The sequence below is a fragment of the Mytilus edulis genome, chromosome 2, assembly GCF_963676685.1.
Source record: "Mytilus edulis chromosome 2, xbMytEdul2.2, whole genome shotgun sequence".
In the NCBI taxonomy this organism is placed as follows: Eukaryota; Metazoa; Mollusca; class Bivalvia; order Mytilida; family Mytilidae; genus Mytilus; species Mytilus edulis.
This window is the reverse complement of record NC_092345.1, coordinates 37,711,282-37,738,177: the sequence shown is the minus strand read 5'-3', so window position 1 is coordinate 37,738,177 and position 26,896 is coordinate 37,711,282. Positions and strand designations below refer to the sequence as shown.

The window sequence follows — 26,896 nt, the reverse complement described above, 5'->3', positions numbered from 1 at the left end:
TGCAGACAGCTTGAGTCTAGTGGTTTTAACTATATTTGATCCCTTTTAGCCGAACTTACATATAATTTAAAATTGAATTTCTTGGCATAACTACAATTAAATTTTGTAGCTATTATGTGTTCACCATGATATCACATGTGCATGATATGGTTCGATTCTTTTTCTCATTGGGTTCTGTGTTTAACTGTGTTCCATAGTGACAACTTGACATCAAATTCTTTAAATTAATATAACTATGATCACCCTCAAATCATTTATTCAAGATTTAAATAAATGTATATAAATATACAGTTAAAAAAAAGCAACCAATTTTATGTATTTCCAATATAATGGTTCTACTTAAATATTGTTCTCCACTGATGGTGTCAATCTTTGATTCCTGAAATATACACGTGCATCACTTGGTTTTAATGTTTGAGATGCTTTATAAATTGTTTTCTATACAATTCTACTATGTTGCAACATAGTGGTAATTTATACTTATTTTGGTTTGACAAAAAGAAACCTATAATATGCTCACATCTAACAGCAAGCTATAAAGGGCCCCCAAAATTACTAGTGTAAAACCATTCAAACGGGAAAACCAACGGTATAATCTATATAAAAAACGAGAAAATTCTATTATTTTAGTGCAAGATTTTGTAAATGTGGGTGATTGTTTCTGAAAAAAGCAATGTGTATGCATTTTTTCAAAGGATCCTTTAATTGTTAACTTTGATCCATGGAGAAAATCCTCTCTGATTTGGATTGCAAAACAATATCGAAATCTTAATACAAAATGTCAAGTGATTCCACAGAAAATCATTGCAATGTATTTGATAAATCTGAAAGTTTTATTAATGTCTATAATATTTTAAATGCCACACCATTAAACATTTTTGAATCTCAAAATGTGGAAATATCTTTTGCATTATTTTATTATAAAATGAAATTTTACATCATAGAGTAACACTGTATAAATATCAGACCAACGAAACTATTGCAACAGTCTGTACATGTGTGGTTACAAAATGTAATTGAATTTCTAGAACATCAACTATAGTTATTTGACTGCAATTGTGTACATACAGAGACCGAACAAGCAGTTTGAATACTGTGTGGTTAGCTAATATATTATATATAGAAGATAAAAGCTAATCTCAATATGCATTGTTACATTATCGCAAATCAATAAATTTATAAATTTGGTTAACATCATAAATGTGAATGTGACTGCAACATGTCCTTAACCAGTTCGGTGGCATGTAAACTGGTTCCCCAACTCATAGCAATCCCAACGCCACCATGTCCGTAGTTATGAACGACCTGGAACAAGTATTATAAATTATGTTAAGATATATTTATCATATTTCATAATTTTTTATGATTATTTTCACACATTTTTGTATTAAATATTCGGAAGCGTATACTTAACACGTTCTCATCTAAAATTAGAAATTCTCATATGCCACTTAACTTATTTTTGTGTGAAAAGGCTACAACATTTGGGATTATTGATATATTTCGCGTTAAAAACTCACTGTTTAGCATTAACAATATTTGTTTGTCATCTTTTGGCAAGATTTGTGATCTTTCTTTGTAAATGCGAACCAAAATTTCATCATTTTATCATAAACCTTTTTCATAGGATGCTAGAATGAACTATTTTAACACCAAGGAAATAGTTCAAGTAAATAAACCTTAAAAAGATACTCATTCTGCATTTTTGTTATACTTTTATGTCATTTTTTAAATATATACATAACGTAGCATTTACCCATCTTTATTTCAGATGTTTCAATAAAAAGTATGCTAAATTAAGTCTTTTTTCTCTTACTTGTATTTGTCAGGTCTGTATGCCTGCATACAACTCTGGTGTATGCTAAAACCTCACTGTATGTGTATACTAGAATTTGTCAGGTCTGTATGCCAGCATACCGACCTGGTTAATGCTAAACTCTCACTCTATGCATATAAACGTATTTTTCAGGTCTGTATGCTAGCATACCAACCTGGTTAATGCTAAACTCTCACTCTATGCATATACCAGCATTTTTCATGTCTGTATGCTAGCATACCGACCTGGTTAATGCTAAACTCTCACTCTATGCACATCCTATAGTATTTGTCAGGTCTGTATGCTAGCATACCGACCTGGTGTATGTTAAACTCTCACTCTATGCATATATACTAGTATTTGTCAGGTCTGTATGCTAGCATACCGACCTGGTGTAAGTTAAACTCTCACTCTATCCATATACTAGTAGTTTTCAGGTATGTATGCTAGCATACCGACCTGGTTAATGCTAAACTTTCACTCTATGCATATACTAGCATTTTTCAGGTCTGTATGCTAGCATACCGACCGGGTGTATGTTAAACTCTCAATCTATCCTTATTATGAGTTATATACTAGTATTTGTCAGGTCTGTATGCTAGCATACCGACCTGGTGTATGTTGAACTCTAACTTTCTGCGTATATAAGTATTTGTCAGGTCTGTATTCCTGCATACAAATCTGGTGTATTTAGAACCTTTAATATATTTATTTTGGCATAGTTAAGGTCTGTATGCCTGTATACGAACCTGGGATATGTAAACCAATTTATTTTGGTGTTTTTTTTCTGCTAGGTACTTGTATGCCTGCATGGATTCTAAAATTTTATTCTGGATTCATGTTTGTATTGGCAAGTCTGTATGCCTGAATGCTAAGTATTTATTGAGTAGTAACATTTCTTATTTAATTATGTTTGCATACCTCCCTTAGAAAATAAGGAGATGTGTATGATTGTGAAATGAAAAGGTCGAATTACATGGATGTAAGGAATTACTTATGTATAGCCTTCAACTTCATTTGAATTTGAAAGAAAGCTCTTAATTCTTAACTGCAACACTCAGGGGTTTATTCCCGTATACTAACCCGCTTTTCAATAAACTCTTGTAAAACAATGGAGTTTATGGATTTGATTGTCGGCATACCAACATATAATTCTATACACATTGGAACATTAAAGTTTGCATATTTGTTTGACATTTTCAGTTCACGGTATTCTTGCATACAACACTGGTGTACGGTGAAAGCTTATTTTTCTTGCATGGATACATACAAGCTTTTATTGATTGCTTGTATACCAATCTATGTTTTATTGAATTGCAGTTTTACATACATTCTAGTATTGTCAAACCAAGCTGGTGTTCAGTAAGCTTGTGTATGGTTTGCCCCTGTCTTAAATGTCTGCATATTTGGTGGCACTTATTAGATATTACGCAAGCTGAATGGTTTGCATTCTAACCAGCCTTATATTGTATTCATATTTTGAATTGCAAAACTATCATTTTTCATCATTCTCTAAGTTATAGACTTCAAGAGGGGCGAAAGATACCAGATGAACAGTCAAACTCATAAATCGAAAATAAACTGACAACACCATGACATGAAATATACAAATTAAAGTACACAAAAAAACAGCATAGAAAACAAACACAGTCTGAGCAACACGAACCCTAACCTAAAACTGGGGATGATCTCAGGTGCTCCAGAAGGGTACGCAGATACTGCTCCAAATGTCCAACAGTGGCACCGTCGGGTTGCTCATGTTTTTACAAATCTGATAACTAGCTTTATACAGTAAGTCAAATTCATGAAAAGAGAAGGGCATTGTAGTTATGACGTGAGAAACATATATCCGATATCATCTGTGAAACGGTTATTCCATAACGGTCAAACAACTATATACTATGGTAACAATTGTGTATACACTGGAGTTGTAAAAACAAATCCTTCAACCAGGAAAGCCAAAGAATTGATGCCTTTTCTAGTGAAGCCATGCATACATTATTAGCAGGAACAGCAAAAAGACTGGTGTTGTTCATTGGTGTCATAGTTTTCTAGGAAGGCATTGGTTTAACCTATCCAGTCACTAAGAAGTGTTACAATTAAATTCATAAGCAACACATAAATAGTTACATGAAAGGTATAGCCAATGTTTGAAAAATGCTGAAACGAGAAATGGAAACTACATATTATATACATATATATACATATGCGAGTAAATATTTTACACTTCACAAATTTAACATTGATGTGGCGTGGTCAACTACATCAAAGATTTGATGGTCAATTATACTTAATTTGTTGAATGATCTTTTATCTTGATTATTAAATGTGACAGTTTGCATGTACGGTACATTAGTTGCACAGTAGAATTGTAATAACATTTGGACGTTTATCAAAGCAAGGTTTAATGTAATTTAAGGACAGTGGTTCATAGCACGATTTTGTAAGAAACTTTTTGCATTGATCACTTATATTGGTGTAGTAGCTTGAAGTATCAATTAAGTTGCGATATAGATTATAATGAAGTAACATGTTGTTTTATAGAGTTGGAACTAAGTAACGTTTTGTATTGGAATTTATAACTGTGAACCTGGGCTGTGAACCTGTTAAATATATCGTATATACATGTACATGTGATTAAACATGTGAACATTAAACAGACTTCGTTACTAGTATATAGACGGTAGTGTGTCTATATATATATTTGGTGAAATATTTAATAGCTATTTCCTTATGTAAACGGGCAAGAAGGATTAGATCCCAGATATATATATCCAAAATAATGACTGTCCAAAATACACAGAACAAAGACCCGTTTAGCGTTACATTTATATCACAATTACTGATTTTAAAGTTTATATGAACTAAGGGTTCTTTATAGTGGTTGAATTGAACTCGTTCCCTTGAAAAACAAATTGTCGCCATGCATGTGATTGATTGAAGATCAATGAAATATGTCATTTCCTTAGTAACATTCATTTTTCCAATTTAAACACTCTTGACAAATAGACAAGATGCAAATTATTGCAAGAACATAGTCAGTGATTTATTTAAGTACTTCATCTTGACAGTCGCTGCATGATTTTCAAAAAAAAAAATAACTTACAAGGCCAAGACGACACCCTACTGACGAAGTGGTTGTCTTAAAATTCCACATTACAGCAATTTTGCGCCTGTCCTAACTTGTAGCAAGGAACCTCTGGCCTTTTTTTTTCTTATAATGAATTTTGCGCAATAATTGCATGCTTTGTAAATGACACAAAAATGGAAACAAACTGCAAAACCTGCAAGACACAGACATTAATATACTTAATTTTTTTCAAATTGTCGAGTAAAAAATGCTGCTTTTCAGAAACGATCTTTAGTGCCAGGAAACGCGCAGAATGCAGGATTTTAACGCTATGAACCCCAGAGCTTCTGGGGGCCTTGAGCGGCCCCCATACCCTCTGCCGTAAGACGCTGGCGGAACACTTCCGTGTCCCCATGTCTAATTTGCCAAAAAACGTACCATTACTTATGGGCCTGCTACGCCTATGTATTAGTGAAATAAAGTATCTGAAATATCTTCAAAAAGATCTTCATAAATTACCCCGTTACAGTATTAATGTCTATTGATTTAAACAGTCTAGTGGCGGATTAAGATATTTTCATAAAGGGGGAGGGGGTTCCAGCCAAGGTTCAGTAATTCCTATATAATCAACCAAATTTTTCCCACAAAAGGGGGACAGGTACCTTTTGTATCCGCCTATGCTATGGGACCCAACATGAAAAATAAGAAATAATAATGTATAAAAATAACCACAACGGTTAAATGAAATCGTGAAAAATGTACAAAAACAGCTAGGTTTACTTACCATAAATATATCCGACATTCTGTTTTGCTTCTGGTTTATTCAAATCAAGATAATAGAGCGTATTTTTGTCCATTTTCTTCTCCGTGAGGGTAACTCCTTCATTGATCATTCAAATTGTTTACATTTATAAATGACGTCATCTAGATGGAGTGCGTGACTCCGCAGATAAATAGTCCTTTTTTCTTTGACTTTTTAATAATTACCAATACCAAGTATAAACAAAACAGGTTGTTTTGTAATCAATTGCTATTATTCTAACATCAGTACTGCTAAGTAACTTGTGTAAGTCAAGGCTATCCGTCTAAATCCCTCCGCCTCACGTCAGAAGGTCCCTGACGTCATATAAATTTTTGTCAACAACTTCGAACTTGGAACCTTGTACAAATTATGATCGCCTCATTTTTCCGTAATTTTAATTTGCAAACAAAACCGATAACTGCTAGGTCAATAAATCGATCATAGTCATGGAACTTAAGAATTGGTTTTCATTTATAGATTTACAACAGTGAACGCTTTACCGGTTTGCCTTGCAAATTAACCGGCGCTTTTCTGTTTACCAACGGGAGAAAATAAAAAGGTCAGTGGTAGCCTAGTTTAAAAAAAAAAAACTTGAAATCGGCAATAAAGTAAAACCACAACTATACTGACGTAAAGGATTTTTTTAAACACCCAGGTTCGTATGCTATCATACAGACCTGTGAAATACAACATCTGATTCAATATTTGCTGTTCTGCATACACCAGGTGCGTATGCTAGCATACATACCTGAGAAATACAATGTATTAATTAAATGTAGACATTAGCATACACCAGGTACGTATGCTAGCATACAGGCCTGAGAAATGCAAGTTAATTTATTACAATTCAGTTCAGCATACACCAGGTGTTAAATATGCCAGATTCACGATTTCCAAGTGCTCGATAAAATAAAAATGTGTTTTTTCCTTTATTTTTCTCTTTTTGCATAAGTTTGTCTTATGAGCAATAATTCGACCTATTTGAGTACGAATTATGACAAATTACCGTTAATGAGAATTTCTAATTTTAGATGAGAACGTGTTCCTTAAAACAATTAAAAAAACTTTTAAAAACCTTTTGACTTTTTAAAGATCCTTTAATCTAGACTAAATGGGTGCAGAATTTTTCAATATAATTTAATAAACGCAACAGTAGTATACTGCTGTTCGAAATTCATCAATCGATGGAGACAAAAACAAATCCGGGTTACAAACTGAAACCGAGGGGAACACATTGACTATAAAAAGAAAACAACGAAACAACAGAAACACTGACGTGAACAAAAACAAACAATAATGCAGCACACACAGAAACGAACTTAACTTGTCACTCCTGGAGCGACATATCTGAAAACGGGATCGATGAGAAATTGGTTTTTAATTAGATAAGGAATTTTCTCGCTGTCTTGATGGCCAATTGGTGGCCTTTTCTTGTTTTCTGCTCTTTGGTCGGGTTGTTAACTCCTTGTGACAATTCTCAATTCTAATGTAATATAACTAACAAGTTTTGCTGTTTTTTTATGCAATCAAAATCCATGTTTTGCAGCATAGAAATTATGAGATACTAGAAGGAAAATTTACTACAGTTTTAATGTAAAAAGAAAAAGAAGATGGAGGTTTAAAGAAGAAAACATAAATTTCACAGAAGTCAAAATTTTCAATATCAAGATGTTGAAAATTTGCCGCGTTCTTATAGTCACAAGACATCTTACTGACTTAAAAAAATTATAGTCTTAGAAACTTCAAAGTTAATATCATAAGATTTTAAAAGTTAGATATACACGCCAGTTGAACATGTAAAGTAAATTCTGTACTTGAGTATGTAAAATTTTGACTATACAAAGAAGATATATCCAATTAGTTTTATAGCATTGTCATTAATACATTTTTGTATTAAACAAACAAAATTAGGCAATATGTGCTATTCACATTTGTCAATTGTCGGTGAAATTGATATACGAAAAATAGTTAAACATTATGTTTTCATAGAAAATGTTTCATTAATTCGTTGTGTTCTGCGCCCTCTATCGGTCTGTAGCAATCGGAGTTCGACTAAATATAACAACTGACATTATTTGGGTTAAAGTATATGCTGCTTTATTTCATGTAATTAAATGATTAAAATCAATGATAACATTGCTTTAAAAATCTTGTGAATTGGCGTTCATGTACACCGTAAATATTGCGGCGTCCTGGCGCGTTCCAATTTATCGTGTTTGGTCTTTTAACGCATATGTTCAAGAACAGTGTTCTGAATTGAACACTTTAATGATATAATACTGGTAATGGGGAGTGAAACAATATTTCATAGCTTCAGAGAAGGCTTCATTCGACATCTATGATCCAAAAGATCCTGAATTTATTGATTCTGTGAAGTTTGGTTAAAGTAAGACGGTCCTTAAATGATTATGCACGATTCTTCATTTAACCAGTTGATTTTGTTACCAACAAATACAGAAACACCTCAAGCGTTGGTAACATGTTACAACATCTTGAATGGAGCAGTCTCTCTGACAGAAGAAAAGACTCCAGATTGATAATGCTTTACAAAATTGAACACGAAAAGGTTGCAATTCCTAAAAATAATAAATTAATTCCACAAAAAAGACAAACAAGACATTCTAACTCGAACAGCTTCCAAATTCCATCCTGCATAACACAGTACAGAAAAGAATCCTATTTTCCAAGAACTATTACCGACTGGAACAAACTACCGGATAACATTGTAAATTGCACTTCAGTAGACTCTTTCAAATCTTCAATTTCAAAGCATCAATATTAACTCAATTACAACATCTTACTTTATTATACAAAACATTTTATTTTTTTTATTTTTCGTATTTTTAAAAAAATGTACATTTTTCAATCTATGTCTTGTGAGTTTCCTCCTGTGACATAATCTTCAATTTGTTGAAAGCGGTCACTATATTGTAGAATAAAATAGAATAGAATAGAAAATGTGCTCCTATTGTCATTTATTAACATACGAGAGTACATTGTATACATAATTGAACAGAAGAAAGCTATAAAACGACTAAATATCATTATTTGAAATTTTACAATCATACCTTTAATTTTCCAGTTGACAAGTTCATTATTTCAGGTTCTAAACGTAATGGACTCCTTGATGGGCGCAGACCTACCCATTCACTGTCTATTTGCGCCCCCTAAAACAGGAAAATTAAACTTTGCATTACGTTGTATTGAGCTAAAGAACTTAGTGTCACAAATAACAAGAAGCTGCTAAGTGCCAGAATCTCTCGCTTACAAAACATGGAGTAAATATATTTGTAAATTTAATATTATTTATAGCTTTTTTGCATAGGTTATTCAAAAAGTCTTTGCAATGTTTTTGATAAATCTGAAAGTTTTATTAGTGTCTTGCTGTAATATTTTGAAGGCAGTGACTATTCGTTCGGCAAGCCGGACAAATAGTAAAAAATGTCTATTCATCCGGCAAGCCAGACAAATAGCATTTTTACGGTTTTTCGCTATTTGTCCGACCAAAAATATAATGATGAAGATATAACATCGCAAAAATGATTCTCTCTTTTGTTGTTCTGCCTATGAATTTCCTGTTAGGAAAATAGTCAGGCCAATGATTATTGGCTTCATTCGACATCTATGATCCAAAAGATCCTGAATTTATTGATTATGTGAAGTTTGGTTAAAGTAAGACGGTCCTCAAATGCTTATGCACGATTTAATTTGTTCGGCGATTTTTAATTCATAGGAAATTAGAGAAAAGGGTAGGCACGTGTAACCTGCCCCCAAAAGTAGGATTGTGTTTTCGATAGATTTTTTTTTAGAAACAAATGTACAATGTATATAAGTTACAACAGAAAAAAAGGGGGGATATCCCAACCCGTGGTGTCATATTCCCAGTCCAGGAATATCAGTGCATGTTCATAGATCTCCGTTGTAGTATAACTTAAAAAAAATGCATCCAAGCAAGTTTGACATAGTATTTTTTCCGAATACGGTTTTGCCTCCATAAAGTAAATGGGGGTAAATTATCAATTTCACTTTGATTTATTCCTTACAGTTAACATGTATACGCTATTGTTCTGGAATCACTCCTATATAAATTTGTTTAAAGCAATCACATTCTCTCTTGTTTTCTTTATGACACCTTTAAATATAAATCACGATATCCTATGCCTATAGTTGTTATGACTTTGGTAAATAAAGATATATAGTATGTATCTGAATATGATTCTCAAAACGTCCATTGCATACGCGCGTTAACTTTGTTATCCGACACCTCATCCGGGACACTTTCCGCGTCACATGACACTTTTATTGATATTGAATATTTGCACATCCGCAGACGGATGGCCGGACGAATAGAGATTTTTAACTATTCGTCCGGCTAGCCGGACGAATAGACACTCCGTATTTGGCATGCCACACCATTTATCATGTTTAAATCTCAAAATGTGGAAATATCTTTTGCATTATTTTATTATTAAAAGAAATTTTCCATCATCACTGTATAAATATCAGATCAACAGAAAATGTGCAACAGTCTGTACATGTGTTGTTACAAAATGTAAAACGAAAAAGATCACTTAAAAATAAAAAAACAATCATTCAAGGACTATAACTCTAAAGGAACAATTGTACTGAATAATTTTCGTTTTTACCTGAAGTGGAGGCCAAAACTTATAACATTTTTGTTGAATTTCCTGCTTATCTTGTTCGTCTAATTCTAGACTGTAATTATCAGCTTGTCTGACGCCACCAATTATCGTCAAATCTCCACTATAAAGGATAAATTCAAAATTAGTATAATGCTTTTAGTACCTATATATACAAGTAAGTACAAGTACCAATTGAAACCTATCTCCTTAGTGTATTTTCCATTTTATATAATTTCGAGCGAACAAATCTTTTCTGTAAATTGAAGTCTCTCTAAGATTTTGAAATGACTGTAAAATAGAACATTTACATAAATTTTCAGTCTGAGATTTTTTGTTTTTTAGATTTTAACATTTGCAAATTTCACACTTTTTACAAAACAATGCGACAATTTTCATTGAACAAGTACACATTTTGCTTAGCTGAAGCCCAACTCATGATGCGGGATTTTCTCGCTGTGTTGAAGACACATTGTTGGCCTTCTGCTGGTTTCTGCTCTTTGATAAGGTTGTTGCCTCTTTGACACATTTCCCACTTCCCTTTTCTATTTTGCATTGCTTGGTAAATAATATATCCACCAAAACCCAATAGGATAGGTTTACAAACAGAAATGCCAATGAGAATGTGTTCTTTGCAAGTGCAACTAGTCTTGAGTGGTCACATAAGATGAGCTTTGATTTGTACCCTTATGTTCCCTTCTAGACTAATTGAAAGTTTCTGAACTAAACATTCGATGCTAAACCAATCTGTTCGAGTAGCACGTAGCAAATTATTTGAGGAATGGAATGAATAAAAACTTATAATATAAGTGGGAACAAAATGGGCTGATCCTAGTACTTGTTGTGATTCTACAGGCACTCAATATAAAAACTTTCCAAATTCAAATACCTGACACAGTGTCTTATTTTTTTTACTATGTGTACCATTAGTGCTAAATTGACAAGTTCCTATATTTCATATTTTTGTGTTGTTAGAATGTTGATTGTTTTTTTTTACAGGGTATTTTTTTTCCATGTATATTTAAGACCATGAAACATATACGGAAGTTATTATTACACACAATCATTGCTTATTATTTCTGAGATATATTTTTGTATAGTTTGACATGCATTTTAAATACATATTATAAAAAAAATCTATCAAAAAGTTATTCCTCCAAAAGTTTTAATTTTCAAATGCTTGTTGCACACAATTTTTGTATTATACATTACTTATATCTTTTGATACATACTTTGGTAATATGTACTTTCCATCGTCTGTATACATCCAGTATTTTATCCAATCAGCTCGCAGCTGTTAAAACAACAACAACTGTTTACATATACACTTTTGTACGTATACATCTACCATATATAGTGAGCGCCTTCGTGATAATTTACAAGACGTTTATAATAGGTTAATTTTATTTATATAATAAAAAAAAAAAGAAAAAGAAATATTGCAAATATTTAATGTATGTAATAAGTTTGATGAGAATAGCTGAATTTCATATTGATGCTTTGAGATTGATGATCTGAAAGCGTCTACTGTTGTGCAATTTATGATGCTATCAGGTAGTTTGTTCCAGTCCGTTATGTGCTTGTGAAAAATGATTCTTTTCTGTACTATTTTTTTTTTGCGCCTGTTCTAATTCAGAAACCTTAGTTAGTCTTGTATGTTTTTTAATCAGTCAGACATTACACATTGGCTACATGTATAGGGGAGGGTTGAGATCTCCCGAAACATTTAATCCCTCCACATTTTTGCGCCTGTACCAAAGCAAGAGCATATATTTTTTGTTAGTCTTGTGTTATTCAAAATTTGGGATCATTTGTATGTTTCGGAGTTCAGTGTGGCGTCCATTATGCTGTACTACTATACATTAGTGTGTAGAAGCCAGCTGAAGCCTGCCTCCCTCAGAGTTCACGGCACATTGGTAAGCTTGGGCTGTTTTAACTAGCAGGATCATACCTTTATTAACTGACCTCTCGCTGCGTCCACGGCCCATTGATACACTAGGGTTGTTTTAACTAGTATGATCATACCTTTATCAACTGACCTCTGACTGCATGTATCTTGTCGTCGTTACATAGTTTCCTACTTCCTAGTCCAGTACAGTTCACCACAACATCGTATTTACCTACAAGCTGTTAAATAATTATAATGTTTTCTTTTATTTTCTTTTACGGTTATTTACTTTTCCAAACATATCCGTATATATTCAAACTATACATGTATGCTTGATTTATTTACGCTTGGATTCCTTTAAAAATATCTTTGTTATAGAAGTAGGCCGTATGACTTTTACTCATAAAAAACATATTTCAGTTTACACCATGCTTACTTTGAGATATGAAAAACAAACCCCATGGGATATGGTAATATCCTAAAGAAAAGCTGACAGACTGTGTATTCACTTAATTTTTCAAAAAATATAGAATAATCTTTTAGAAAAATATCTATAAAAATAAGAGGATATGGTATGATTGCAAAGGAGACAAAAACTTTTCACCACACGACAACTAGGCTTAGAAGCGATGAAGTTAGAGGCTCTGTTGAACGCATGCGACTGATCTCAGCTTAAGGTCATATACGGTCATTGCCTGTATATCACATATAAAATATAGTAAAACTATATTGACCATGTTGACTGCGCGATTAGAAAGATTGCAGTATACGTATACTAATACATCATAGATACAAGTTGCAAAAAAGTCTCCCTTTTAAGTTAGAAAAGAAAGCTACATGAAGATGTTCAATAATAAAAAAAAGTCTATAGAAACATAACTCTATCGAGCCTTAAGTTTTATGACAAGACTTAGTTCAGATTTACATGGAATATTGTCTGTACCAAGTTAGTTTGTCTACATGAAGGGATCCCTTGATGATTTAATATATTATGTGTTTATGGAGTCATTGGAGTTTGTTCAGTTTAAACTTGAAGGGGGTGTTTTATTTCTGTAGTCTTTAATTTTCTATGCCATTTTACTCTATATATTCTTTATAAAATTTGCCTGTTATTTTCTATTTTTTATCACAGTGACTCTATTATTCTCTTTCTGTATTTTTTGCCTATTTTTCTCTTTTCATTTTATTTGTTGCCCTTTATTCTACACTAGTTACGGTACCGAATATTCTCTTTTCTGTAAAGCCCATCCAGACCCTCTTATACGACATACAATTTTTTTCATCTTTCCATCTGTCAGTAATATAATGTGTGTAACGTTATACAGTAAACCATATTTAATTTTCGGTAAGTAAAGGAAGACAATTATAACATAAAATGCAGCATTACTTTACACAACGCACCATACTTGTCCAACGGGATGATCGAAACACAGAACGCGCGCACAATCAACGCTTTTACAACATTTCAAAATAACAAATACACATTCAATTATCATGATTACATTTTTATGCTACAACCCCGAAATTAAGAATAATAGCAAATTGTTCGTTTGTTTTTGTATGCATTGTATTGGAGATATCATGAGAAGCACGTGTTGGAATATTAAATATTATTGAGAAATAAAATATGATGCCTCGCTATAGATTTTGGCAAATCAAAAGTACGAATTCTTATGATTTAATAATTACATTGCATGTATGTTTCTTTATGATACGTTATTTTGATTGGCTAACAGCAATCTCGCATCATTCTGAAATTAACCTTCATTTCTTTCAAAATGAAATGTAACATTCATGATGACACGAGCTTCCACAATAAAATGAGCAGGTAAATAAAAGAAAACTTTATAAAATCGTGTTTTCATGATTTGAGCAAGAAAATGTAATTATTAGTATTGCATGCTTCTTTTAGTAATTTTATGGGGTTGTAAAAGCCGTTGACCGTGCATGTGCACATGTTCAGAATAAAGCGCTTACGCACATTTTCAAACCCCAATAAATTTACAAAAAGAAGTATTCAACTCTTAATTTAATGCGAAAATAAAGTGTAAGTGATTTGTAAAGAAACTTTTTAATAATACCTCGTTTAAATTTTCTACTCGCCTTCCTTCAAATTTTCCTCCATCATCTAAATATCTAAAAATATAATTTCATTTCATTCAGTAAATATCACGTTTAAATGTGTGCATCAAGGGATTCTTTTAAATTAAGGTTGTGGATGAAAGGCCAACCTCCCCTGCATTTGATTTAATAAGACAGTAAAAATTTAGAAGTGAAAAATAATGTGATAATGTGATAATTCTTTTACACTCCTGGTAATTTTGTCCGGATTGAATATTTTTTTCATATATTGCTACGAATTGTTTCTTATTCGAGGCTTCGCGAAGCAGATTTTTTTTACTATTTATTGTACAAATTTGTATCCTGCATTTTGTGATGCAGAATATTTATTCCAGTTAGTTCTTTCAAAGCCAGGTCATTTATTTTCCTAATCCGCCTGCGCAACTCCTGATTTATTGTTTAAGGCTTATAATTTCTAAATCTTATTCCGGATATAGACTTCATTCGATTTCACATCAAACGTACGAGATCTAACTGAATAGTGCGGCAATAAGACGGATTGATTTTCTGATCTATTATCTCCTGTCATTTTTTTTCAAGCTAAAGTCTAATGAAACTTAAAACAAACGATTATAAGTCATAACAAATGTCAAAAGGTCGTGACCTTTTTGTGTCCGGTACTTTTTGCTTCAACTTACAGTTTTGTTAACCATGGAAGATATTTCTTTACATATGTTATCACTGTTGTTATATGGTAACCATACCTACAAATAAATATCAGTACTGTGAAACACACTTATATATTTTAAATTTTTTTAATTCAATTCGTAGGTCAGTTTGTTTTTGTGTCTTCAATGGTTTGAAGTACCTACATTTCTGTTGTGCTTTTAATAAGGGATACGATGGAGCTCGTAAAAAAGCTATATATATATACTTGTAATTATAATGTTATCGAAATAATTGAATAAGGTAGGGGAAGAAAATAATTCAATAGCATTTATACATTTATGAAGATTTTGATAATTTACAAGAAAGTTCACTTACAATTCTTTTATTGTAAAAAATAGCCATTCAATATAAAAAAAAGAAGATGTGGTATGATTGCCAATGAGACAACTGTCCACAAGAGACAAAAATGGCACAGACATTAACAACTATAGGTCACCGTACGGCCTTCGACAATGAGCAAAGCCCATACCGCATAGTCAGCTATAAAAGGCCCCGATAAGACAATGTAAAACAATTCAAACGAAAAAACTAACGGCCTTATTTATATAAAAATAATGAACGAAAAACAAAATAGGTAACACATAAACAAACGATAACCACTGAATTACAGGTTCCTGACTTGGGACAGACACATACATAAATAATGTGGCGGGGTTAAACATGTTAACGGGATCCCAACCCTCCCCCTAACCTGGTACAGTGGTATAACAGTACAACATAAGAACGAACAAGTATATCAAACATTATTCATTTTTTTCAAATTGTAATTTTCAAATGACTATTAAAAGTAAAGCGACATACCAAATGCCTGTTCAAAACGCCGTTCTTTTGAAGTTCGGTCACGTTAACATAATATTTAGAGTGCATTTTTTTTCTAACACAAACGATGCAAACGGCTAAGCGCGCACATGTTTTGATCATTTGTTTTTTGACATACATTTGCAAAGTTTACATAAACTTTGACAATCTATGCACTCGCTAGAAATGCGTCTACAGTGGGGCTCATTGGGGTCTAAGCGTGAAACGGGATTGCCGATTTTTTGTAAGCGCGACACGTGAAAGTCAAATTATTGTGTCGTGAAAACGGGAAATGAGGTCTTGCGGGACCCGGGAAATGAAAAAAAATGAAAATTGCTTAGTTACATAGTGTAAGCGGGATACGGGAATCTGAAAAAACGGTAAGCGGGATCCGGGATCGGAACCCCCAATGAGACCCCCTCTACAGTTTGTTGTAGATCGTTTGTTAGTCAAACACTACATTTGTTTCTAACTTCAACCTGATTAATCGATGTATTTGTTTCTACGTTTGTAAAAAATTTGTTTACCAACAACATGTGCATGCATTATTGAAAGTTCAAACAGGGTCAGTAAACACTAATTAAACGATGTATTTGTTTCTACTTTTGTAGCGTTTCGAAAACAACAACTAACGCCACACAACGTTTACCTAATTTTGGTTAGAAAGAAATGCACTCTAAATATAAAGATTCCCTCAACGATATTAATAAAGATAACAAAATACGAGTAAGATGAATAGAAACCGTTTTGAAAGATATGAACTTTTGCAGTGTTAACGTTTCAAAAACTACGCATTACAACGATAAGAGTTCTTATCTTTACATTATAGGATTAAACACATTTTTTCTAGAGGTTATTGATGTGTAAATCGGGGCGATTTACTCACAAACTGAATAAAAGTCTTCGGACTTTTATGTTGAGTTTGTGAGTAAGAGATTTCTTTTTTTTGGGTTATATATGCACTAGGATAGTCACAACTGTTATGCAATTGTTTTTATATCTCAATTTGCTGAAAATCCCGGTATCACTGCAAACTTGTGTATCGCACATGAATAGATTACAAAAGTAGTTTCGGAAACATGGTTTATCGAAGTGTAAACTTAGAGAAAAATTCTTATTGACCAATCCAATTTATTCAAGTATTTATAGATACAATGTATGCAAATCATATAAGAATTATAAAAAAATAATCCTTGCTATTTACCACTTACTTATAATTGTTATACATATTCAAACTTCTTAATTCATCGTCCGTCATTCTTGAAAATGTATATACATAGTCTGCGTACAATGGATTCTAAAAGATGATATAGAAAAAAATAAAATACTTATTTAAAAGAAAACAATAATAGGATGTGAAAACTTACTTTATATACTTTCAATAATAATTTTATTTTTCTGTCGTTGCCTTATTTTTGCAATATAACATAAAAGAGGATCTAGATGGGGTCGGTGCTTCAATTCTGTATTCCTTCTTTAGTAATTTCAGTCATTTTTCTCTATCCTTTATAATTATTTCTTGGTATTCTCCATTCTTTATGTTTTAGCACCGTTTTTCTCTTTTTTTGTGGCTTATTTGTTTTAATTCATTATACTTTTTGCCCATTCTGCATGTTTTCTCTAAAATTATCTTTTCTGTAAACCCCTTTCAGACCATCATAGAAGTATTCTTAACATATCTAATCGTTGTATGCAGTGTTTTGTTGACTTAATTGTCCTTTCGTCGCCTTTCGTTTTGATTGCCATGGTTTCGCAAGTTTCTCTTCGACTTGACGCCTTATAGGCCTTTTTCTTCTTTTTTTTTATTAATTTTTATTTGACCTACACTAATGTTGTATTTGACAATACTGTTAGAAAAAAAATGAACTTATCTTCTTTTTTTAGGGGAGGGGGAGGGGTTGTGATTCTAGTTGACTTCTAAATGAAAAAAGAAATGCGGGATATATGACAGTGACACAGCTACGCAACGACTTCGAAATCTAGAGGTCAACATACGAGTCCCAACAATAATTGAGTGCATGTACAACTAGTCAAGCTCTAAATCGCTCGCGTATAAAAACAGGAGATTTATGTTAAAGAAAAAGATATCTAGAGGGTTGAAACATAAGAAAAAAAGAAGACACAAAATGTTTTGATTCCAAAGGACGATCAGATCAAGATGAGTAAAGGTAAAAAGTAAGTCAACATTTACGTCTTTCAATTAAAAAAATAAATAATTAAGAATCAATATTTGTAATATGACAAGTGTTCAATGAAAATTAAAAAGACAAAACTAGGAATAAAAATAAAAATAAGTCGATATGGTCTTACTTTAACTTCTTCGTTACTAAAATAGTATCCAGCTACCATTTGATTTCCGGAGATACCAGCTTGTGACGATAATGTTAAACCAGAAAACCATTTCCAGGAATCAACCGTCCATTTTCTTTAAAAAGAATGAATAATGATCATTAAAGGTTTATATTAGAAATTCTTGATAAAGAGACGTATGAGTACAGTATTCATCAATGATTATCAACATACAGCCATCTTATATTTCACAACTTGGTATCTTACTTTAACTTTATTTAAACATGTTTATTTAATTTTGACCTTAATTATTTATCCCTAATAATTTTATTAACTTTGTATTTGCATTCAGGTAACGCAGATCAAATGTATTCGTTCATAATGTCTTAATTTACGTTTTTTGATTGAGTTAAGCCTTCCAATTGATATTTTATCGTGTGTATTTCTATGTTGTAATGTTATACAATTGTGTCAGAAAAGAGAGAAGGTTTGGTACCAGTTAAACGTTTAATCCCGCTGCAAATATTTGCACCTGTCCTAAGTCAGGAATCTAATGTACAGTAGTTGTCGTTTGTTTATGTAATTTATACGTGTTTCTCGTTTCTCGTTTTTTATATAGATTAGACCGTTGGTTTTTCCGTTTGAATGGTTTTACACTAGTAATTTTTGGGGCCCTTTATAGCTTGTTGTTCGGTGTGAGCCAAGGCTCCGTGTTGAAGGCCGTACATTGACCAATACTGGTTTACTTTTATAAATTGTTATTTGGATGGAGAGTTGTCTCATTGTCACTCATACCACATCTCCTTATATCTATTTACATAATAAATTGTACATTTATAATAATTCTGTCTTGATATATGAATACGGGATAGCAACTCAAAATTTATGCAACTCCAAAAATTCATCTTGAAGTCGTTACCGAAAGAACCCTTTTCAAAGAAAAGATATGTCTGTTTCTTAACCTTCATCATGCAGGAACGATCACAGCCGAATATTTGAAAGCCAATGATGTATGAGAACCGAGTTGAAGAGGTATTATATATGACCAAAATGCCGGACCTTTAAAAAGCCAAATCAATCTAAAGCCAACTTTGCCTGAGCACTATAGGTCTTCTTATGTACATAGCGGGAAAATCCAGCACCCGAGGAGGATGAAAGAGTTGTCTTATTGGCACTCATATCACATGTTCTTATTATATTAGCGGGTCTTTAAACTAAAATAAGTACTAGTTCAGAGAAAATGGATAGTTTGTTTTTAATAATATCTTCTTTGATAGGTCTACAGAAGAGACCAGAATGATCTCGCTCACAAAATAAACACTATCCTAAATGACCATCAGCATGTGTTTATTTCTTACAGTATGTCGGAAGACGTCCATATATGTTATGTTCACTTCCTAACAATTCGGTGCATTCTGGCAAAAATCATGACCGTATTTTCAAGTTTGGCAACATTTTAAGTATTGAAATAAGTTAAACATCATAAATATCTAATAATATTAATCTTGCATACTATTAGTTGTTTTTTGTTAGTTTATGTGCCTGTGTACATAATTGAGATTTAAATGTAGATTTGTGTATTTTAAATGACAGGAAGACTTAAAAATTATCATCCGGTAAAATGTGCTATAACGGATTTAAATCATCTATAATACTAAAATAACGAGGTCCAATTTGTCAGCCGTCATGGGTAAAAACGACAAATCAAAGAATTCAACTAGCTTTATATAAAGCTAATATAGGACAATGATGTTGATTAAAAATTACAGCACTCCAGACCCTTTTGTTTTCCACATAATTAAATATTGGCAATAATTAACATGACAGTGTTCTGGGTCGAATCCGATACCGATATCAATAGTATATTCTAATGCAACAACGTTTGTAACATTCATTTTGATTGGATAACGTCACTTATTTACATGGCACCAATTGACAATTGATTCTATCGGACGTACGCGCAAGCGCAGACGGCATATACCAGATTTTAAATACATGTTTTAACGTTGTTTTCTGTCAGTTTCATTAGAATGGAGATAACGAATATTGTATTTTAAGCTCCGACGGCATTAATTTGGGATTTGATGGTCGTAAATACCCGTTTACTGTCTCCGTTAACGCGTCGCCAGTAAACTTTATTTGCGACGATCAAATCCCCAATTGATGCCGTCGGAGCTTAAAATACAATACAGTTATCTCCTAATAGACCACTTTCGAGTTCATCCGTCACCGGAAAAAACTCGTCAATTATACGCGCCTTTATCACCGTCATTTGTGCGTTTAGGGGCGTCGTCACTTCCATTCCAATGTTGAGCGAGTGGTTGGAAAACTATAATTCTATATTGTACGAATTATTCGGCAAATTGAATTCTCAAAATTGACAACCAGCACTGCTGTCATTAGGGAATTGGCAATAAGTACCTACAGAACAACCATTATTTCTAGTTTATCCTTCACAGTGACGATCACTAAGACGCTTGATGAACGTAAATAGTGCAGGGATACAGGCGAGCCCCTCGATCTGGTAAATGACGTCATAAAGGCGTGTATAATTGACGAGTTTTTTCCGGTGACGGATGAACTCGAAAGTGGTCTATTCACCTGTTACCTATTACATTATCTGCATGTACGTTCCGCATCTAACAGGCGCACCACCAAACGGTGTATTTAGGATTTTGCTATATACACGGGTTATAATCACACTACTAAATTCAATCATTGTCACATTGTTCACTATTGTAGTATTTAAATCAGTATGACTGCCTAAGATGACAATACGAATACTAAAAATCTGGACTTAAAAATTTTCAATGTTTAAAAATGCCTCAGATTTGTTAGCCGGAATGACGTAAAACAGAGAATCAAAGAATTCAACTTTATTTATAACTCATATAGGACAATGCTGTTGATTAATAAATACTCCATTCCAGGCCCTTTTGTTTTCCAAATAATTAATATTACCAATAATTGATAAGTTCCAGGTCGACGGGTTCAAACAGAAAGATTTTGAAAGCAGAGAAAACTATTATACATCTTATAATCGGCATGACTTTATCTGATGACAATACCAATACAGAAATAAAGCTTACGCATAGTAATATCCTATAGAAACAAACAGAAAACAATTCTAGGGCACTAGCATAAAGTGTACAATTTTAATGTTTTTATTCTAGGATCTTATCACAATGTTTCAAATTTTCAAGTGGAGTTTTAGAAAGATAATGCACTATGGTATATTATCAATAAATAACTTTAACACTGGTTTGCGTTACTTGGAAAATAAACATCACTACCTTGCAATGCTTTCTGGTACACCGGGAAGTAGTTTTGCTGTTGGTTTGAATATACCTCCTGCACCGTGACTCGTCGTTTCAGTTCCAAACTTATCGGCTATAATTGTGACACATACATGTGGAAGGGTTCTCTTTATATTGATTGCAGTAGATAGTCCGACAACCCCAGCACCAAGAACAGCAATATTCGTCATTTTTCTGCTATGAATGTTTAATTTCAACGGGTTTGCAATATTCTACAATGAAATTATGCACATATTAATTATATTTTTCCATCAAAATTGATCAATAACAGTTTACTGAAATTAATCTTAATCGTAAACTTCACTGAGATCTGAACTTTGTGCATTTCAAGTTTCCACACATTTTTGTAAAAAAAAAAGATGCATTAAACAACTAATACTGGAAAAGAAGGTACGTTAGTTTAAATTAAGTACGATATGATAAATAACAAATACACAAGTATAAAAAAATCTCTGACGGTGAGAATTTATTCCTTTAAGATATATACTTAGGCTATTTTTACCTGCTTAAATCAAATATGTAATAAAAAAAATATACATTCAAGTGGTTCTTCTTGAGTAAATTGAGGTCGTTTCAGACATTTGCTCAAAATTCGGATTTGCGGACGTATTTTTTCCTCCCGACAGAAATGCATAACTGTTTTGTTTTAAAAGATAAACACAAGCTGTTTTTTGTTAAATTATTGATAAGTTGTCTTTTATACAAGAATCCTATAAATTTATAAAATATTTTGTTTAGAAATAACTAAAATTTATCAAATGTTCAAGAATGTAGAAAAAAAACCGTCATTTTTTTGCACATATATTTAATTTTTTTTTGCATAATTGACTTTTTCATGAAATTTGGTACAAATAATCTTCATAGTTAACGTAATCAAACCGAATGTCATTTAAAACAGAGGGGTCCATGAACTCTTTGAAAAGTTAAATAAGTTTGAATGATAAAAATCAGTCGAAAAATGCATATTTTCCCGATATGTCACAGTTTGACGTCGCGAAAATAACATTTAAGATGTAACACCACTAATTCAGGCCCGGCCAGAAAGCACACAGAAAGAAGAACACATTTAACACAAAATAGTTCCTACGCATGAGTGTAACTTTCAAAACATGTAGAATATTTAGGTATTTTTGGTTTCAAATGAAGGATAAAGGACTGTTGATCATTGTTGAGCATTTCTTTACTTTTAATTTTGAATATTAAAAAAACTGCACCACTTTTTAAAAAGAGGGTACATTTTGTTTGTTTGTCAGATCTGAAGTACCTGTTTTGGTACATCCGAACTTCCGGGAACCAGTTCTTTCTTATATGCCATTGTTGATTTTTTTGAGTACAAGTCACAACAAAATGTTGCTTTGACATGCAATGATTGTCACTTTATTTGAACTTAAAACAAAAGAGGTGTGCCTGCTTGAAATGGACGAATTTAACATAGAAAGCAATGGGACCATGAATTAGTGGTGTACTTCCCTTCAACCTGCTCAAAGTATTTTTTGATTGAATAATGTCTGTTACACGTCCAATGGAAAATGTTTCATACATGTTCATGCCGATAAAAAACTAAAAAGTCAATACAATATATAGGCTCTGTAATAATGGCCGTCTGGGATGATAGCGGAAAATTTGGACTGCCATTGATCATGAAAAATAATGTTATGTTGGATAGAGCAGAAATTTTACATTGCTACATTGCAGCAGACCACCTACGGACCCCTTAAAGAGTTGTAACAAGAGTTTGTGAGGTGCAGAGACCATGGCACTATCTCTTCACGAGGTATTGGATTTAACGTCCATATTCTGGTTCCAAGACGTGGCTGCGTACTTATACATCCCGCACATTAACTGACGTAATGGGAAAGGCTTTACTGCAGGTCGAGAGAAGACCAAAGGGATAACACTTTTATTCACCGCTCACGGTCTTGGCCTTAGTGTGATCTACTGACACGCTTATATCAGTGATTGCACTTCATAACAGCGGATTTCATTCAGAAACTTTATAAACATCACAGGAAGACAACCATGTACAACGATCAGAAAAAATATAGGAAACAATGAAGAAAAACAAGAAAAAGTTTGGTCTCTTTTAAAACTGCCAATAAGCGAATAGGTGTGCATCCCAAAAAATAAACCTGATGCAATGATTGATCAACAACAATAATCATAACCTTTAACAATAAGACTATAAAGCCAATAAGAAATGTGCAAAGTAAATAAAGGCAACAGTAGTATGCCGCTGTTCGAAATTCATAAATCGATTGAGAAAAAAAAACAAATCCGGGTTACAAACTAAAACTGAGGGAAACACATCAAATATCAGAGAACTACGACAGAACAGAAACACAACATTAAAATATAACACACACAGAAACGAACTATAATATAACAATGGCCATTTTTCTGACTTGGTAGAGGACATTTTAAGAAGAAAAAATGGTGGGTTGAACCTGGTTTTGTGGCATGCCAAACCTCCCGCTTTAATGACAATGTTAAATATAAAATTAAAATGACAACATTACATGACAGGACTACAATGAAAATAAATGGTAGAAAATATAGGACAGAGAAACACACGAACAATAGCTAACAAAAGGTACCAGGTTTGAAATTTAATACGCCAGACGTGCGTTTCGTCCACACAACCAGTGACGCTCAGATAAAAAAAATTTGAAAGCCAAACAAGTGCAAATTTGAAGAGCACTGAGGACCAAAAGTTTCAAAAAGTTGTGAACAATACAGCTAGGGTTATATGCCTGGGATAAGAACATCCTTATTATTTAGAATAATTCATACTTTTGCAAACAGTAAATTTTATAAAATGAATATATAATAGATATACATGATAAAACCAAAGTGGTGACCACTTACAGAATAAAATCGGATACATTTTATAAAGCAACCTAAATACCAGCACATAAAAATGCACAGCCGAGTTAGCCAAAGCCAGCACAAAGTGACGTCACATTTGACTTTGTAAAACGATTTCCCAAGAACAACTTTATACATGTATAGCATTTTACTGGGGTATTATTACTTCAGAGCCTTAATAAATCTCTATAATAGTGATCACAAATTTTAGAAAAACTTGTGATATCAATTTTTTTTAAGCAATGAAAATGTATAGCGATTCATCGAAATCTAAGACGTCATGACAAACACACAAACATAGAGAACCAACTTAGAAATAGACATGTTTACTTCTTAAGAGATTATATTTGCCATGCAAATGTGCTCATTAAAAGGGTTTAATGCTATATTTTAAGGTTTATTTAAAATTAATTTAGTTAAATTATTTTGTCTGTTATGAACATTTATTCATGTGTTTTATATATGCATACCTAAACACATTCATAACTGATTGATTGCCATTTATTTATTATTTTTAATACACAATATATTATACATGATGTACTTCAAGACCTGTGTACATATACTTTCAGGCATATGAGATTAATTCATCTATAATAACTTATAATCATTTCCAGTATTTGTTTATGTCTAAATTCTCCTCCAACACGTTCGTCCTGAATATGCATGAACTATTTGCTACTGAACATTCAGTAATTAACAATCAATCATCATCCTCCAACACGACTGCATTGCAAACATGAGAGATATGATACATATGCACATCGCCACACATAGTTCTAGAATTTTAATGTCATAACATATAATTTTTCGACTTCTTTTTTTCCATCAATGCATCAAAATCATGTTGATATTAACTTGACATGTTGAGATGGGTATTCAATGTGGTCATTTATAAATTTTCCACTTCCTGCAATAAAACACATACTGAATTAAGAATGATTTCCACTTAGCTGTTCGGTTTATATAAATACGCAGCTTCGTTTGAAGTCCTGTTTAACTTTAGAGGGCTTTTTAGCAACACCCCGTTTAAAACGTTTTCCGTTTTCGTTCTGTATTTCGTTTCTGCCATTTAGCAACACCCCGTTGTCGTTAAAGGATATTGTCTCGATTCTTTCGTGACTTCTGTAACGACATATTTCTGACCTTGTGTACACTCATCACAAATTTCAGTGGAAACTTTCACTCTGATCTCGGTCTGCAAATTCTTGAAACATTATTTGCCATTGGACAGTATCCAAACACAATGAATCAATCAACACACTAGTAGATTTAGACGTATAAGAAGCAATGAAGCATTCAAATATTAATTATTTTGGAAGTACAATACTAAAATAGATATTGTAAGGCATACCGTAATGCAAGGCATTTAAAGAGTTATTGCAATTAATAAGTTCATGCATACGTTTGTCATTTGTAAATTTTGTAAATGTCAAGTAAAAAATAGTTTATGTATGTTCAGGACGATGTCAAATGAACAATTTTAAAATACATCAGGTATAATTGATCCTTAATTAAGGACGTTCGGGATGAAGGTAGATGAAATTGAAATGCATCAGGAAAATGTGGGTGCATCTATAGTGGATTGAGATAAGAAATTAGAAACCCGTGACGTCAAAGAGTTGGTACAATGTCCTTTTGATAAAATGTAGATCGAGAGTGTGATGCTGTATCTTTACGGGACGTCGGATGTAAAAAGTTCCCACAAAGCCAATTGGACGCCTCACTTTGTCAAGGGTTTCACATCTATAGCTGTTTATAAATATGACATACAAACAATAAATACTGTTATCAATTACGTACAGACAACAAGATAATCAGCCTCTTGAACAATACAATAATACAACATATGAAATATTTGTTTGAACTGTCAATTATACATTTGTAAATAGTTGCTTATTTAAAATTACCTTATTTCCTTATTAGTATGTTTATATAAATGTCCTTCAAAAGAACGACTTATGAAAATTATTATCTCCCTTGAAATAATATTACTTAAACATGGTCATACACATGTATATTGATTGTGTTTATTTTTAGTTCAGGTAAATTTCCACGTCAGGTTCAGCGACCATTTCAAGGCTTAAACTGAATAATATGTGATATCTGACACGTAGTTTTGTAATTAACAGTCTTGCATACTTTACATACAACAGTTAGAGGAATTATTAATCGGGTTGTATCCAGAAGTTTTAAAAAGGGGGAGGGGCGTAATTCCATTAAACGTTATAGATACTGATACTGAAAATTTTAGACGAATTAATGCAATATAAATTGTTAGAAAACTGATATATATGTATATGTATATATTTTCAGACGATCATAGGGCGGCAAACACCCTCCCGAGATACACTCTATATAATATCTAGGATCCGCCACTGTTCAATTAATATAATAATGTATTGATGGATAAAGACTAAATAAACTATATAAAGATCTATAAATAAATCAGATTTAAAAAAAAACTTACTGTTTAGTTTCATTAACTATGTGTATACCTGAAGAACTACGTAATATTTACACAGGAAAATGTATATCATATCAAGTACTAAAAACTCTTTACTGCAAGTGCCAATACATTAATCACCTTCTTCTTAATTTGTTCGACACACGTATAACTA

The 26,896-nt window shown here is 32.5% G+C and overlaps 1 protein-coding gene across 3 annotated transcripts; it reads right to left on the bottom strand.

The window, feature by feature from the left end:
* Positions 1-239: 239 nt before the first annotated feature.
* On the bottom strand, positions 240-26,896 carry LOC139512109 (D-aspartate oxidase-like). Of its 3 annotated transcripts, none has more exons than XM_071299502.1 (11): positions 26,746-26,896; positions 21,387-21,622; positions 18,115-18,229; positions 17,016-17,101; positions 14,976-15,041; positions 14,298-14,352; positions 12,354-12,455; positions 11,561-11,622; positions 10,335-10,452; positions 8,757-8,855; positions 240-1,305 (listed from the first exon to the last, which is right to left on the bottom strand). In XM_071299502.1, the coding sequence occupies exons 2-11, from the start codon at positions 21,578-21,580 to the stop codon at positions 1,195-1,197; spliced, it is 1,008 nt and encodes a 335-aa protein (XP_071155603.1). In that variant the 5' UTR covers positions 21,581-21,622; positions 26,746-26,896; the 3' UTR covers positions 240-1,194. The 3 variants fall into 3 exon arrangements, with proteins under 3 accessions (XP_071155603.1, XP_071155601.1, XP_071155602.1); XM_071299500.1 differs by having other exon boundaries at positions 26,774-26,830; XM_071299501.1 differs by lacking the exon at positions 26,746-26,896 and adding an exon at positions 26,186-26,305.

Coding starts and splice junctions, on each gene's coding strand:
- LOC139512109 (XM_071299500.1), bottom strand. CDS start 26,815: ATGATATACATTTTCCTGTGTAAATATTACGTAGTTCTTCAG. Junction 17,102..18,114: donor TTAGTAACGAAGAAGTTAAA/GTAAGACCATAT, acceptor ATCATCTTTTAG/AATCCATTGTACGCAGACTA. Junction 11,623..12,353: donor TCAGAGGTCAGTTGATAAAG/GTATGATCATAC, acceptor TTGTTTTAACAG/CTGCGAGCTGATTGGATAAA.